The sequence below is a fragment of the Planococcus citri genome, chromosome 2, assembly GCF_950023065.1.
Source record: "Planococcus citri chromosome 2, ihPlaCitr1.1, whole genome shotgun sequence".
NCBI classification, from domain to species: Eukaryota; Metazoa; Arthropoda; class Insecta; order Hemiptera; family Pseudococcidae; genus Planococcus; species Planococcus citri.
Window position 1 is genome coordinate 55,052,827 of NC_088678.1, and position 16,557 is coordinate 55,069,383.

Sequence of the window (16,557 nt, forward strand, 5' to 3'; positions counted from 1 at the left end):
AATTCATAAGTATACTTAATATTCAAGCTCAAGTCGAAAATTTGAAAAAATACGTTCATTTTGTACAATGTTACATTTAATGTCTACAGTTTTTTGAGAAATACTTTTTTCAGTTTTTTAAAATTTTTGTTTGTTTTTTTTGTTTGTTTGATCTTTAAAATTTCCTATTCAAATTTTTCAAATTTCTGCGATGGTGTTTTGTCCATTGGACACATATTCAATTTTTTCGTATTTTTTAATTCAATTTTTTTTTTATTCCAAGTTTTTATTAGTTATTTTTTTTCTATGCTGAATAATTACTTCAATTTTTCAGCAAATGAAGTATTCTTGATTTGCTTCCTTTGAAAGTATTTCTTCAAAAGAACGTTTGAATTTTTTTGGGGCATTTTTGATAAATTATCAATTTTGTATGATAATTAGTATCGTTATTTTGATTTTTTTTTCAATGTCAATTTTTTGTTTTTTTAATTGACAAAAATTTCTTTTTTTGATGAACGGAGTGATGATTAGTCGATAAATTAATACACTTCAAATCAGATTTAGATACCTATATAAACCTATTTATTTCTGACAAAAGTGTTGCCTATTATTGAAATTTAAGGGGAAAATTAGCACTTTTTGAAACTGTGTAAAACTACAAAAATAAATTTTTGAACAGGTAGTGGGAATAGTGAGTAAAAATTTTACTCTACAACTGTTTGGTGTTTACTCAGCTAGAAAGTTTCAGAAGGGATCGCCAATTTTGAAAAAAGAATCGCATTATAAAAAATGATCAAGAAAATAAATTGAGTATTTTTTTTTTCAAAGAGAATAAATCTTATTGTACATTTTTTTCTAGATCTAAAATTGAAAAAAATTACGTATTAGGTACCTATAGCTCAAAATTGGCAGAAAAATTGGTAAAAAAATTGAAAATTCACCAAATTTGGACACCGATAATTTTTGTACTTGAATTGGAATTTCTCAACATAATTGATCAGCTTTTAATACCTATTTTCTAACGAATCCATTTTTTACGATTTTACAGTCAAAAAGGCTGGCCCAGTGGAGAAATCCGTGGAACCGTAGGCCTGCCCTGGTCACCTCTAGCCGAGCAAATCCAATCACCTTCGGTAAACAGTCTATACAGCACACTAGATAGCAGCAGACGAGCCCCAATTTTCAGTTCAGATTACAACAACACCAATCAAAACATCCTGGAGCATCGTTCAATAAACGGCAACGTGTTCAGAAACAGTCCCAAAGCATCGCCTCAAGTCCCTCAAGTCAGCACCTCGACTCCGGTCTCTCAGCAGAGCGTATCCGTCAAATACCTCGAAAATGAGAAAATGAAAAAACACCATACTCCGGCGGAAACCGGTGTTTTGCGCAGTTACACAAATACCCCGAATGGTAAAGTAGCTTGGCCAAACGAACGTCAATTAGGTTGGCAACCGAAAGTCATCAATGAAAAAGGTCAATCTGCCAGCAACTCTGTTGGTCATAATTGGAGCAATAATTCTAGTTGGAATGGAGAAGAGTATTTGCAACAACAACAACAGCAGCAGTGGAACAATGGTGCGACTAATAACGCCGTAGTAACTAATATGATTCCAACGCAGAGTTGGCAACCTCAGATGCAGCCTCAGCCTCCTGTAAATTTCAGAAATTCCGACCGAGGACCTTTGCTATTCGCTCCGCCGCCTCAGATGCATCGAATTGTAGGTATTTTGAATTTTTTCGGTTATTTTTCGATGATATTTTGATGGTATTAATTGTGTTATTTTTTTTTTTTTAGAATGAAAACGTAACAGCCGAAGCTGCGGCCGAAAATAAATCCAATTTTATTAATTTTATCAACAACAATCAACAAGCCATTAGTCCAAATAACAACCATTCCAATACACAACACTCTATTATATCGGAAATAAACTCCAGAACCAATATTCAAACATCTGGTGGTAAAAAACACGAGAATAGCAACTCTAATGGAGAATCTTTTTTAAATTCGAGTAATCATAATATCAACGATAGTAATAACAATGATCAAAATCAAAATAACCACGATCTAGTTAAACAATTTATCCAAGAAATGAGCACCGAATTGTAAAAGAAAAATATTCCGAAAGAAAATTACCTACTTATTTCCATTCGTGGTTACAAAATGAAAATTACCTATCGTATTTTATAATTTTTCTACGTCGATTATCTTCTTATAAAACAAATATACAATTATTTTTATACTTGAATATGTTTTGCTCAGCACTGAATGTAATTTTGTAATCATTTTTACAGCTAAGTCAAATTTTTTATTTGTTTTTTGTTTTACGTTTTTTCTTCCGTTTTCTATGTTTACAATTTGAGATATTTATTTATTAATTTTTTTTTTTTGTATGTACACTTTATAATTTCAATTTCAATATGTGTGTGTCTTTTTTTTGTACAAATTATTGACAAATCAAAAATAATTGTATTTTTATTTACACGTTGATGTACTTTTGTTGTGATACTCGTAACATTTTTAATTTTTAATTTTACAATTCGTATTTTCTTTTTTTTTCATTGTATGAAAAATAAATGTAAATATTTTTATGTTTTTAATGTCTCAGTAAAGTGCATTTTTCAAATTTTATCGATGTTTTTATTTTTATTACTTATTTCGAAGTGGAATCAAATATATCGAATTTCTCTGAGTTTAAAATTTTCATTTTCAAAATTTGTTCTGGTTTTTATTTTTTTAAATTAATCTCGAGTTGGTTTCGAAAATAAAACTGTGATGATTAAAAATGAGCTTTAATCAAAATTTTGAATAAATCTCTGAATTTGAAAATTGATTTTTAATGAGTAAATAATTTTTTTAAATTGTAAAAAAATAAATGATTTTTTTAAAAAAACACAAACAAACAATAATAGTATGATTACTCACCAAAGACATTGACCGCGTCCGCATCCGAAGTCGCACCAAGAAGACTGACAATGGAGAAGATTTTTTCACCAGCTTCGAGTCCAATAATTCCAGTAGTACTGCGATGGGAACATCTTTCAAGTTTAAATAACTGTGTTGCTGGAGTTGGAATTTGATATAAAACTATAATACGGAGCGTATAGAAAGAGAAGTAGAACTGGTGTAATTATAATTAAGGCAGGATGTACCTAACCTAAACGATAATACGACATAGGAAAGGCGCTACACAGCAGCAAGTGATACCTAAACCGGATCCAGATCCAAAAGACCAATGATCTCGTAAATTTAACATGTTTATAATGAAGCTAACAGCATTCTTATAGTGTGAGTTTTATATGAGTTTGCGAGAATGAATTTTTACCAGAGTTGAAACTAGTTCGAGAATCAAAAATAATAAAATGCAAATGCATGTTTGGGTAATTTTAGATAAATTTTGATACCTCCTGCGTGGGTATGTAAGACAAGATGCATTAATTTTCTGCTACTAACGTACTGTAGGTAATTAATGATAGATCAACAACCTGGGCAATCTTATTATTTCAAAATAACAAGTTTTCCATTCGGACGTAATATAAACTATCACCTGTAGCAAAATAGAATAGGTAAGCTGAAAGATGATTTCAAATTTTTCATTACCGAGACCGAGAGTAATATTCGGATCAGATAACCAATTATCTAGCTGCCTCAGTTTTTTTAATGGAAAAATACAATCTGTACTCTAATTATGTAGGTACCTTAATTTAAAAAATCTGCTTAGTGGAAAACTCCACTCGAGTAGGATTCGTTTAAATGTTACCACCAATAGATTCTCCGGGTGAAAACCCCTCATGTACATAGAAATGAATCGAAAAAAATTTTATCCCGAATCAATTAATCATTGATTAATTTTCAAATTAGAGATGGGAAATTTTCCACGGAAAGTTTCTGATAATTCTGAATCTATAAATTTCCATGAAGAAAAATTTTGTAGTAGGTGTGAGAAAATATGTAGTAAAAAAAAGGTTTAATTTTTGTAAAAATATTGATTAAATTGTTTAAAATGATGGAAAATTTCAAACATTTACAAATAAATGGAAATTTGTGAGTTGTAGTTGGTAAATATATGTACCTACTTACCTAAATGACATTTTCAAACAGACAGTTTTTCGAAGTAGGTAAGTATGGACTATGGACTACCCCATATTTTGAAGAAATTTAAATTTCCAGTGACTTTCTGGAAAGTTTCCGCAAGTTTCCAAAAATATAATTTTTTTTTCTTCACAGATGCGTGGCGCTATCTACCAAAATATCAGCAAACTTCGTTGTTCCTTCATATTTTTGTAGTTTTGTGTACGTACTTATCAATCACTGATAACAACCCAAATTTGAAATTACGACCTTCATTTCATCATAGTCATAATTAGAATTTGGTCTCATGGTTAAGATTTTAACTCTGCTATTCAGATAATTATTAATTGATCAGCTTCAAACTTTTGTTTTCCAGATCAATTTGATCAATAATAGGCTGGTAGTATAGCTCTGAAGCTTTCTACGCTGCGATATCGGCAGCAGGCTGACTGGATGCCGGTAATGAGTTGTTCATGTAAATGTTCGAAAATTATTAATGAGTAAGTATTTATATTGTTTGAGTGACATTCACTATTATTTACGTAGATACATATATCATTACTTTGATAACTGGTTGAGTGATTGCTGAAATCTGTCTGTTTCCATTTTAGCCGGATTCGATCTCCGAGTATTTGTGTATTCTCAAATTGATGGTGTCGGTGATTGTGTTTCAATAGTTCCGTCGTTAGATTACTACTCATTTCATCTAAAAGTTGTCGTTGTTCATCGTGTCCCAATTTGTGAGTATTTATCATGGAAAAGTTATCATCGATCTTCGTTGATTTACTTCAAACGTACCTAATCATCTACGTGTGTTTTTTTTTCAGTTTATACCTCGTTTTTACCTAAAATCCGTAAAATCTTGTGTGATTCAGTTTTCAAGTTACAATGAAAAACCATACATTGAGAAACCGAAATATTTAGTGCCTTATTTGACTCTGAACCGAAGAAAATTCTAATTGGTGAGTGGAATTTTACAGCGTTTTGTTTTTTTATAACGAAAGGAGTCAATTTTCAACGTTTCATTTGCCCATTATATAAAATAAATTTGAAATATTTTACAGAAATCTTTTACGTTGGGCTTCGAGAAAGCAAAGCAAAGCAAAAAGCGAAACGATTTTGTCGATCCAGTCGTTGCCATAATTATTCTTGTGGAGTTACACAGCTGCAACTTTCGAGTTTTCAATTCTGCGGCTAAACCATTTGAATGCTTGTCGAGGTTCCTTGATCGAAAAGTGTTACAACGTTCAACTGTAAAAATGTTTTCAATCTGCAAAGGTCACACACATCTGTCGAAGCAGTTATATTATTTCCACAAAGGTACCACCTTAAAGATATTTCCCAGTCTTCAATGTCGTAATTACTTCTCAGAAAAATCGTATCATGCACAAGAAACCGGAACCGCTGTGCTTTCTACCTCACAAGATCACGTTGATTCTCCAAAGTTAGTTCATTATACTCGTAATTCTACTGCGGAACAGAGATTCCTTAGCTTGTCAAATAACGCTAATTTTTCCAAGGAATTACGTCATGTGCACACGAAAAGTAACAAAGAGAGAATCGCCTATTACAAAAGACACGCTGATTTCTCCAAGCAGTTGAATTCTTTAAATAACGAGAACTTGGCCGGAGAAGTTGGTAATTTGGTGGAAGAATGGCTGTTACGTTTCGATTCTTTGGGCAGAATTGAGGCTAGTGGAATTTCCGGAACGTTTAATAGCTTATTAAAATTTAATATTTTTGGTACCGAATGGAATACTGAAAATCGAGAAAATTTCAAGAAGTTGATCATTAAATTGGCTGAGAAAGGAGATCAATTATTAGATCCAAGTAGCAAAGCTCCTTCTAAATTTAGCTCTTGGCAGGTTGCAAATATTTTGAAGGCGTTATCCAAATGGGATGTGTTGAATAACAATGTATGGGATGGTTGTGTTCAAATTAGTAATCGGAAAATAGCCGAGGTTGATTTATTCAAATCTATAATTGGTCATTTGATACGTCGAGGAACTTGGATACTGGAGAATGAACAAGCTGATCAATTTGATTCTCAGGCTATCACTAATTGTATAAGCGCTCTATCAAAATTTAATATTAACGAGTTCGAAGGATGCAAGGAATTCATCAGTTGCTTAGTAAAACGAGGAGTCAAAGTTATTGATCAGTTCAATCCTTTAGCTGTTACAAAAATCTTGAGTGCTTTGTCCAGCTTGAATATAAGCAATTTCGAAGGTGCCGGAGAATTCATCGTACTGTTGTTTGAACGAGGAAGTTCAACCGATGAAAAACTCACTCCTCTGAGTATTGCCATAACCTTGAACGCAATGTCTAAATGGAACGACGAAGAATTACATGGAGACAAGAAGTTCATAAATTACTTAATCAAACAAGGAACTTTGGTTGCGAATAAATTCAATTCCAAGGAGATCGCGCTAAGTTTGAACGCGCTGTCCAAGTGGAACATCGACGAGATGCAAGAAGCCAGAGGTTTTATTGTTTCGTTAATCAAACATGGAAACTCGATCATCGATACATTCACTTACCAAAGTATCAGTAACAGTTTAAATGCGTTTTGCAAATGGAATATTGATGAATTACCGGGTTCCAAAGATTTCATCGTCCGTTTAATAAAACGAGGAAGCTCAACAGCCAGTAGTTTCAGTCCTCAAGCGATCGTCAATAGTTTGAACGCGTTGTCGAAATGGAATATTCACGAGTTAGAAGGAAGTAAAAATTTCATCGTTGAATTGGCCAAATGTGGAATTCTAACAGTTGATACATTCGACTCGTTGAGTATTTCCAGCGCCTTAAACGCTCTTTCCAAATGGGAGGTTGGCGAAGTAGAAAAACCCCGTGAATTTATTGGCGAAGTAGAAAAAACCCGTGAATTTATTAATCGATTAATAATACGCGGTTGTAGGTTAATCAGAACATTTGATTCGCAGGGTATTGCTAACAGCTTGAACGCTCTCAGTAAATGGGATATCGATAAATTCCATGGGGCTGATGAGTTCATGTTCAAGCTACTAAAACACGGAAACTCCTCAGTTCACAGTTTCAGTGCTCAAGGGACTGCAAATATCTTGAATGCCCTGTCCAAATGGGAAATCTACGAGCTCGAAGAAACTGAAGAATTCATCGTTCGTTTAATTACACAGGGGCGTTCAACGATCACCAGATTCGATTGCCAGAATGTTAGTAATTGCTTAAATGCTCTTTCTAAGTGGAACGTCAATGACTTTGAAGGAGCTAAGGAATTTATTGTGGAACTGGTCAAACAAGGGAATTCAATTTCTGGTGAATTCGATTCGCAAGAGGTTGTTAATTGCTTGAACGCTTTATCCAAGTGGAATATTGTTGGAATACGAGCAGTTCAAGATTTTATCGCAAATTTAATCACTCGTGGAATTGCTATTGTAGATGCATTTAGTCCTCAAGAAATTTCCAGCGGTTTGAACTCTGTATGTAAATTGAACATTTTTGACGACAAGAAATGGAACGATAACCAGTTGAAAAACTTCAAACGTTTCATTATCAAACTTGCAGAAAAAGGCACTGAAATATGCAGCGAGTTCGATTCACAAAGCGTCGCTGAAATATTCTATGCGTTTTCAGAACTGAAAATTCTGAGTAAAGAAAAATGGACGCCAGATGAACAAAATGGGTTGAAGAATTTCCTAATCAGTCTTTCTAGTTTAGATGTTTCGTGTAAAAGTTACACTCTCCAGGAGATTGCAAGAATATATAAAACGATATCTGAAATGAATATTCTTCAAAATGATGAATTCGACTTGAAACAAGTTGATAAGTTTGAAGTTTTCCTCAATAATCTTGAAAATAAACTTCTCGCACTTGGAAATGAACAGAATTTGGGGAAACCTGACATTAATATCCAATTTGCCGTTCAAATTATCAAAGTTTTGCCCAAGATCAAGTCTAAAAATCTTATTCTGTCTGAAAATCAGTTTTTGGTTTCGTTGATGTGTTGTTTGAGTAGTAATGTGGAGAAATGCGAATCTTATGAGTTGAGGAAAGATTTGGTTCAAAGAAGTATTTTGACTGGGTTGCATGATCTTCTAAAAATTACCGATGAATTGGAAGACAGACGCAGTTTAATAGGAGCATTTGATGAGAGTTTGTCCAAAATATACAATAAGCTGGTTGGAATTGATTTGAATCATATTGATGAAATAGTAGATGTGGTTTATAAATTTGATAAATTACAAGTAATTCGAGATATGCAGTTTTTATCTAGGTAAATAAGTATAAGCATTTTTAAGCTGTGATATCTAATTTTAGGTTTGGAAATTTCTTTTGGTAAAACGAGTTACTTTTTGATTTTAGAGGAAATTCTGTATAAAATTGAAATATTAAACACATTTAAATGTACAAAAGTTACGGTTTTTTCGTGTTTTGTTCAAATTATTTTTAATTAGGTACCTGTTTTATTTTCATAGTGTACTTGTAAGTATGTAAATTTCAAAACCTCCTATTTTGTCATATCATTCAAGTGTTCGTTGAATTGTGTTTTTTTGTTCCGGTTGTAATTTTCAATAAATCGATTGAAATTAATGCACACCATTCGTTTTGTTTCAGTTGGAAAAAAGTTTCCACTGTTTAAAATTGTATAGTAACTAATTTTATTTACAGAGAAATGACAATATCAACCGTCGTCTTTGAGGATAAATTTTTTGTCTTACGAGGGAGGTATCCCAACTTGCATGGTTATTTTTAAACCGGACAAAAAAGCCAAACCGAAAGAGTGTGCAAAATAATGAACATCACCAGTCAAAATTTCAAGTTCTGAAGTGTATTTTTTAATTTTTAAAATTGAATTTACATCAAAATTGAGAAAAAAATCAAAATTTAACCAAATTGGCCCGGAAAGCTGAAATTTTGGATGTACCCCATTTTTCACTCACCAAATCGATTGGAAACTGTTTCAAATCGTTTCGAGTAGTTCTATAACTTTAAGCAAATTTTAAAAATTTGATTTCCAAAATCTTTCACCAAATTCAATTGGAAACTCGAAATTTACACTAAACCTTGATTTCAGCTTGCTGAGTCATTTTTAAAAATTCAATTTTTTGAGAGATAAAAAACATCAAATCTGTCCATAAAAAGTGGGAATTTCAAGTTTGAAAAATTTGCTGGAGGCTCCAGAACTGCTAAAAACGATTCTAAACTGCTTCTAATCGATTTGGTGGGTCGAAAATGGCTTACATCCCAAATTTCAGCTTTCTAGGTCAATTTGATAAAATTTTGATTTTTTTCTCATTTTAATTTTTCCCCAAATTTGAATTTTGAAAATTAACTAAAAAAAAAAAACTGAAATTTCGGCTGCTCGAACATTTCTGCATGCCCTGCTGATCTGGCTTTGTCCAATTCAAAATTTTTGTGTGCATTGGGATTGCTGTCTTGTTAGATAGGTAATACGTATTTCCCTTCATCATCAAAAATTTTTTCAAAAGTGGGTGATGGAAAATTTTTCACATTATGTTAAGTTATGAATCTTTCATGTTTTTTTCCAACGAGTAACAAATTATTCTAAAACACATCACCAGACCAAATTCGAGGGACCTGGATTTTGTTTTTCGAATTTCACTTTCAGTTAATTTTTGGGAATTGGTACCTCTACCTACTTCCTGATTTTGTAGTTCTCTGCAAAAATACGGTATACTCAATCGTAATAAATGTGTATTTAGGTACTGCATAATAATAATTTTTGTAATCTCCGAGACTCATTACTAGGTTAGGTAGGTACCTTCGTACTTACATCTTTAAGGTAATAATTCGTCGCGTTATTTTCTCTCTACACTGATACCATCACATGGTGCGTCTTCTTCTTTGAATTTCATTTGCAGATCCGCCAGCGACGTTCCTCTACCTTCCGGTGACAGAAAGTACACTATCGCGTATAAAACCAACGAATTCAGTGAAAATATCACATACATGACGGAAAGTTGGAAAAAATCTTTCACAAAATTATACAGCTGGAATGCCATTATAAAAGATAACGCCTGACTGATGATGGCAAGTGATCCGCAAAATCCTTTCATCGCCTGAGGATACAGTTCGGCTTTGAGCGCGCTATTTATGGGCTGTATTACAGCTGCGTAGCATAATACAGATGCCATATTCCCGAATATGAAAATCCATTTGAAAACGTTGCTGTTATTTTGATGTCCAGCTACGATGTAACTTGCCAGCGCACAAATTGTATTAATTATCGACATAGCTGCAGCCCCGTATAGGAAAATAGTTCTCCGAGGGAATTTATCGATATAAAACGTCGTATTGAAGGCGATAAAAAGTAAGCAAATTTGAATAATCAAAGGGTAGTATTTCTTCGACACTAATTCGTTGGATGGGAGTATGGCAGTGATGTAAACCCTTATCAAAACACTACCTGTTAATACGGTGAACACGTTTAATAAAATACCGGTCAATAAAGGTTTCATGATCGCCTTCGATTTGAGAAATTTTAGCCACGTGAGCTGATTACGTCGATTTTTTTCATCTTCGATGTATCTTTTAAGTTTTTCGAATTCTTCGGTGATCTCGTTCTCTTTATGGCCTTTTCTGATCTGTTGTAAAATAGCTATGGCTTGTTTCAGTTTTGATACGCTGACCAAGTAATTTGGAGTTTCTACCAGCCAAATGATTGACGCGAGGCTCATGAATGAGAAAAATGTTATACTCCACGTGAGTGATTTGTACGATCCAAATATTACGCTCATGATGGAAGGCAGAATCAATCCGGTATTGATGAAAATCAAACCTAAACTAGTCAACGTTCCACGAACTTCGGGTGATGCCACCTCGCCGATCCAGATGAGCGATGTTGCTGATGTCATCGTTTCTGCTAATCCCAAGATGAATCTGAAACGATAAATTTCAACGAGTATTGAAAATTTAAAATTGACTTTTTAAAATCGTCGACAGGTTATAGGTAAATGAACATGAGTCAATTTTTTCACCTTCCTATATAAATAGCGATTAAAGATGTATTCAGTGAAAGCCCCAACCATGTGAAAAATGTTGAAAATGTAACGCATAATGTTATCTTTTTTCTTCCATATTTATCAACGAGAATTCCTGCAGGTATCGCGAATACGATTTTCCCCAGATCGCTGAAGACTGGAATCAGGGCTGATGACGATGAAGAAGACGTCTCGTGCGCATTGTCTGCAGAAGTTGGGAAGAAATACATCGCGTTTGGAAGCCATCCATCAGCACAACCCATCATGAATACGTTCATGTAAACTTATATTTCACCATTTCGATTAATATTTCCCATTTATTATGAAACTAATGCAGGTATAACTTACTTGAAACTACGAAAAAGCGTTACCTACCTGGAATTAATGTAATTATTTGCATTCGAACTGCCTCTATCGGTACTGTGCCCATTTTTATAGCGAAACAGTATAATACCTATAGCTTTATACTTCGAAACGCATGTGCATTCGGAATAAAACAATGAACCTCTATCATATCTGAATTTTATTTTTATACTTTACTTTCCCATCGAAAATTTCACTGTTGGTGTGATATGAGTGTTGAAACCGCGTGTCCTTATCTGTCTGCTTATAGGCACGTGAAAGCAGAGTAAATCTATACATAAGACTATAGTTACATATATGCATAAATAATCAAAGTTTAATCGTTGAAATTTATGATTGTGTGAAGTTTATTTTACTAATTCAATAATTTTCACGCGACAACAGTAGGTTATGTCACTTGGCGTGCGTCAATATTGTAATCAATTTAGGAAGAATTATGCTCGAAAAATTGAAGAGGATTTTCGATCAACTGATGTCGAGTAAGTAGGTAGGTATACATATAAATGCATCTTTGAGAGTATCTACCGGGTGACCAAAACGACACCAATGTCATCAAAATAAATACCTTTATTTCAAAAATAGTGAAAATTGAGGGAGACTGAGGGGCTCTGGAGAGGGCTAGGATGAGTGTAGCAGAAAATCTGAGGTCATATTCGTGCTCAGTGGTATCGAATCATATGAAAACGATACCAATGTCATCAAAATAACTTCATTTCAAAATTAGTGAAATTTTATGGGTGCTGAGGTGCTCTGGAGAGGGCTAGGTAAGTGTAGCAGAAAATCTGAGGTCATATTCGTGCTCAGCGGTATCAAATCATATGAAAACGATACCCTACTCATTAATAGTTATTTTCCCCAAAATTCCCATTTCACCCCCCCCCCCCCCCTAAGATACATTATTCCAAATTTTCACCACGGCGTACCAAAGCAAAAATTTCTAATACCGTATAACTGATGTTTGGGGGCCAAAAATACATCCGAAGAACGTGTTTCCAAAATTATACCTCGCAATCTTGATTCTTAATAGGCATAAAATAAATTGAAAAAAATGACATTTTAAGGGGTAAATATGAGGGGAGGGGGGGTTAAACATTTTTGTAGGGATACCTACTAGCAACATATATAACATCCTGAAAAATTTTCAAAATCGGTTAAAAAGGGACTGAGACAAGTGTTATTGAAATTTCAAAAAAGGGGAGGTGGCGTGGATCTGAAGTTTTTCACGCGGCAGTTTCTCGATGGTACCCATCTTTCATGCTAGTGTCAACCTGAACGCTCTCGCGGTCCATTTCACCCCTCCTACGCGCCGATAGTTTTTTTGTGTTTTTTAGAAAACCCCTCTAATTTTGAATGGTTCTAGCCTCACTCCCCTTGGGGGTAGAAGGACATTTGATATATCACCAGATCGGAAATTTGACGTAGAACAAAAAAGTACTGAACTGTTTTCGACGTAAAATCAACCCCTTAAAAGAAAACTTCGAAAACCCCTGAAGCCCCCCATAAAAAAATTAGCTAGTAATAAAATATTTCTTAAACACGAATTCATTTTAAAATATGTACCACCAATTTGCAAATTTTCAATCGCTCAAAAGCAATCTAAAATTGTAAAAAATAGTACTACCTACTTTAGATATTTTTTAGAAGGAAAAATTGAAAATTGAATTTAAGTACCCATGTAAATAAAAATTCTTTAATAGGATATTAATTTCAGAATAGTCGTCTTTAAAAAAATGATTAGGTAGGTAATATCAAAAAAATGTAACTAAATAATTTTACGAGGATGACTAAAGCCACAACAAAAATTTACCAAGTAGGCAAGTACTTACTTAATTATTATTAATGGAGGTTAAATAAAAATTCACTTTTTCGTTTTTTAAAAATCTCATGCATATTGTATACGAGTAAGTTTCATTTGGCTTTGGAAATTTTGCAATCTAAACCTTGCTATTGCAACCTTCAAAATTCGAAAACCTCGACAAAAGAAAAAAATTCCTATCGCAACTCCACTGTGAGGATAAAAAACTTTATCGATACTTATCAGTTGTATTTCTAAAAGTACCTACCTATGCAAAGTATGTACATACTTGCCATTATAGATAGCGATTTTAAAATTTTAGATTTTGCTCATATTCTTGGAAAGTTATTTCGTTGATACACAATCATGGTAGATCTATGTAATGTAGGTACTCTTATTCCTTAAAAATTATCAGAACGAGAAGTTACGTATTATCTGTGAATTTAAGGCATTTTGGAATAACTTCCGATTCAAATCGTCATTATTTTGTTTGAAATTTTTCGAATTTCCTGGTTATTTTCTGCCTTTTATTGATCTGAAAACTTGTTCCAGCCTGAAATTCCTACCTATCAAAAAAAATTTTCAAACGAGAAGAAGAATGAAGCACAAATTTATTTTTCAGAATTGGATCATCAGAAAAATAAAAATGTAAGTAAGCCTGTGCGGGTAAATTAAGATAGGTACCTAGCTACCTACTATTGCAGGAAATCAAACTATAGATTAAAAAGGAGACAGAATCTATATTTGAAATCGTCTATACTCTATACCAAATTACATATAGGTACAATTAGATTAGTGTTAAATCCACACCGGAAGAACGAAAAATCATCATTTTCGCAAATTTTCTTCGTCATTACGACAACATCGCTGCGATTCTTTGAATTTCATTTGCAGATCAGTCAAAGATGCTCCTCGACCTTCCGGCGCAAAAAAATACACGGCTAAAATTAACAACAAAGAGTTGATCGAAAACATGATATAGGCGAGTGATAATTCTAAATAATCTTTCACAAAGTCATACAACTGGTACAAGATTATGGTGGCTACAGCGTGACATATGACTGTAACCGATCCGCAGAATCCTTTCATCGTTTGAGGATAAAGTTCGGCTTTCAGAGCAGTATTCATCGGTTGTATCGCAGCATTGTAACATATCATGTTTAACAGGTTACCGAATATGAAGATCCACTTGAAAACATTCGCAGTGCTTTGATATTGATCATTCTCAATATCGATGTAATTCGCCAATGCGCAAATCGCGTTAATTATTAAAACTGATATGGCACCGAAAAGGAATATACTCCTGCGAGGAAACTTGTCGACATAGAATGTTGTGAAGAAAGAGATGAGAAGTAAGAGAGCTTGAATAATCAAAGGATAATATTTCTTCGGTACTAATTCGTTGGATGGAATTATCACAGTGATGTAAACTTTTATTAGGCTACTTCCGATAAAAACCGTGATCACGTTTAGTAGGATACCAATCAACAAAGGTTTCCTGATTGCTTTCGACTTGATGAATTTTACCCAAGTGAGCTTACTCCTTCGATTTTTCTCATCGTCTATGTACTTGTGTAATTTCTCGAATTCTGTATCGATATCGTTTACGTTGTATCCTTTCCTGATTTCTTGTAGGTTATTTTTTGCTTGTTTTAGCTTCGATACGCTGACTAAATAGCTCGGCGTTTCAACTGCCCAAATCATTGATAAGAGATTTAAAATCGAAAAGAAGGTAATACCCCACGCTAACGATTTATACGATCCGAATATTACGCTGACGATCGATGGTAATATCAATCCGGCGTTGATAAATATCAAACCTATGTTAGTCAGCTGTCCGCGAATTTCTGGAGATGCTATTTCACCGATGGATACGAGCGACGATGAATAAATCATCGCTTCTGCCAATCCTAAAACGAATCTGTGGAATGAAATTCAACGAATTAAAAATAAATTGGAGTAAGTTCGAATATATTATCACGTTTTGCTGATTCAGCGCTATTAAGATAGGTACCCAGCTGTAATACCTTGCAGTGTAAAGTGCAACTAGAGATGAGCTCAATGAAAGTCCAAACCAAGCAAAAAACGTTGAAATAGCAACCCATAAACTGATATTTTTCCTTCCATATTTATCCACTAGGATTCCTGCTGGTATTGCAAATACGATTTTTCCAAGATCACTGAACACCAAAGTTATTAGTGGGAATTTCGAAGAACTCGTCCTTACCTCGTCGTCTACTAGAAAAAAATAGACTGCATTTGGAAGCCATCCGTCGGCACAACCCATCAGGAATACGTTCATGTAAACTTGAATTCAAACATACAAGCATAATATATTGTATAGTAATAATTAGCAGGTACCTACCTAACTGTTTATTATTTCGTTAGTTGGAAAAAAATGAACACAATTTACCTGGAATCAAGGTAATTATTTGCCTGCGAATTGCTTCTTTCGGTACAGTCATCATTTTTATGATTTTTTGATAAGATATCTAGCTACCTAGTACCTATACTAGATGCCTACATAAATTTAAAATGTCATTCTTGTATTGGAATTTAAAATACATTTTTCGATAACTTTCTCAAATAAGAATAATTCAGCTCTAGACGATTTCTTAAAATCTTATCTACGTACTTACAATAATTAATAACGGTGCATCGTAGCATGGTGTATACTCATCGAAGTACCAAACTGAAGTGATGATGGCAATCCATCGGGTAATCCAACAATTTTCACGTGAGAGGATTAAAAAGTTATAAATAGACGTTAATCGGAATATGGACAAAGTATTTTAAGCTAAATATTTTTAGGAAAGTATTTTATAAGAGGCGATAATGAAAAATACCTTCTCTTTGAATTGAGGATCATCTACTCGGTGATCCAAAAGTTACGTAAACTTTATTACTACATTCCTCTAAAATTTGCCATCTTTTAATCATCGTTCAGCCCAACTTTGCAATTTCACTAAAAAGTTATCAATCACATTACACAAGTTTTCAATTTTCATCTCCAACATAAATTTATTAAAATATCCAAAAAACAGCATAACAAATATAAAAAATAAAAATAAATTAAAAAACAAAAAAAAATAGTAAAATAAGTTTTAAAAGAAATCATAAAATAGGCAAAAAAATGTCTACCATCTAATTTATAACAACCATTCGTTCGAACATAAATAATTATATAAAAGTAAAAATCATTTTAAAAAAATAAACCATTCGAAAGAATCTAATACAATATACTATATTCTCACCAACGATAATTGTTCGCGTTGATTTTAAAAAAAATTGCTTTGAAAGCACTTTAAACACTATCTCTGAAATAATATCGATTCACCATCTACGAGAATTATTGAAAAAAAAAAAAT

The 16,557-nt window shown here is 33.3% G+C and overlaps 4 protein-coding genes across 6 annotated transcripts in view; 2 read left to right on the plus strand and 2 right to left on the minus strand.

Annotated features, from left to right (window-relative positions):
* Positions 1-2,617, plus strand: part of LOC135836482 (band 4.1-like protein 4) — a 148,107-nt gene extending 145,490 nt beyond the window's left edge. For 2 of the 3 annotated variants that reach the window (XM_065351351.1, XM_065351352.1), the window contains exons 21-22: positions 1,028-1,700; positions 1,778-2,617. In XM_065351351.1, coding sequence (XP_065207423.1) covers positions 1,028-1,700; positions 1,778-2,089 — 985 coding nt within the window. In that variant the 3' untranslated portion in view covers positions 2,090-2,617. Of the gene's footprint in view, positions 1-1,027; positions 1,705-1,777 lie in introns of all 3 variants that reach the window. The other variant, XM_065351353.1, reaches the window with a different exon arrangement.
* Positions 2,618-4,272: 1,655 nt separating this feature from the next.
* On the plus strand, positions 4,273-8,636 carry LOC135836484 (uncharacterized). Its single transcript, XM_065351354.1, has 4 exons — positions 4,273-4,551; positions 4,663-4,791; positions 4,879-5,013; positions 5,116-8,636. Exon 4 carries the CDS (start codon positions 5,311-5,313, stop codon positions 8,305-8,307), a length of 2,997 nt encoding a protein of 998 aa, XP_065207426.1. The 5' UTR covers positions 4,273-4,551; positions 4,663-4,791; positions 4,879-5,013; positions 5,116-5,310; the 3' UTR covers positions 8,308-8,636.
* Positions 8,637-9,728: 1,092 nt separating this feature from the next.
* Positions 9,729-11,598, minus strand: LOC135836485 (facilitated trehalose transporter Tret1-like). Its single transcript, XM_065351355.1, has 3 exons — positions 11,407-11,598; positions 11,029-11,314; positions 9,729-10,930 (listed from the first exon to the last, which is right to left on the minus strand). The coding sequence occupies exons 1-3, from the start codon at positions 11,459-11,461 to the stop codon at positions 9,850-9,852; spliced, it is 1,422 nt and encodes a 473-aa protein (XP_065207427.1). The 5' UTR covers positions 11,462-11,598; the 3' UTR covers positions 9,729-9,849.
* A 2,329-nt stretch (positions 11,599-13,927) lies between these two features.
* On the minus strand, positions 13,928-16,032 carry LOC135836486 (uncharacterized). The gene is made up of 3 exons (XM_065351356.1): positions 15,603-16,032; positions 15,217-15,496; positions 13,928-15,110 (listed from the first exon to the last, which is right to left on the minus strand). Exons 1-3 carry the CDS (start codon positions 15,655-15,657, stop codon positions 14,018-14,020), a joined length of 1,428 nt encoding a protein of 475 aa, XP_065207428.1. The 5' UTR covers positions 15,658-16,032; the 3' UTR covers positions 13,928-14,017.
* Positions 16,033-16,557: the final 525 nt, after the last annotated feature.

Bases quoted from the DNA above. Each gene is read 5' to 3' on its own strand.
- LOC135836484 (XM_065351354.1), top strand. From the start codon at position 5,311: ATGTTTTCAATCTGCAAAGGTCACACACATCTGTCGAAGCAGTTATAT.
- LOC135836485 (XM_065351355.1), bottom strand. From the start codon at position 11,461: ATGGGCACAGTACCGATAGAGGCAGTTCGAATGCAAATAATTACATTA. The intron at 11,315-11,406 runs GTAGGTAACGCT...GTGAAATATAAG, and splicing joins AATAATTACATTAATTCCAG to TTTACATGAACGTATTCATG. The intron at 10,931-11,028 runs GTGAAAAAATTG...TTATCGTTTCAG, and splicing joins ATCGCTATTTATATAGGAAG to ATTCATCTTGGGATTAGCAG.
- LOC135836486 (XM_065351356.1), bottom strand. From the start codon at position 15,657: ATGATGACTGTACCGAAAGAAGCAATTCGCAGGCAAATAATTACCTTG. The intron at 15,497-15,602 runs GTAAATTGTGTT...TTTGAATTCAAG, and splicing joins AATAATTACCTTGATTCCAG to TTTACATGAACGTATTCCTG. The intron at 15,111-15,216 runs GTATTACAGCTG...TTCATTCCACAG, and splicing joins GTTGCACTTTACACTGCAAG to ATTCGTTTTAGGATTGGCAG.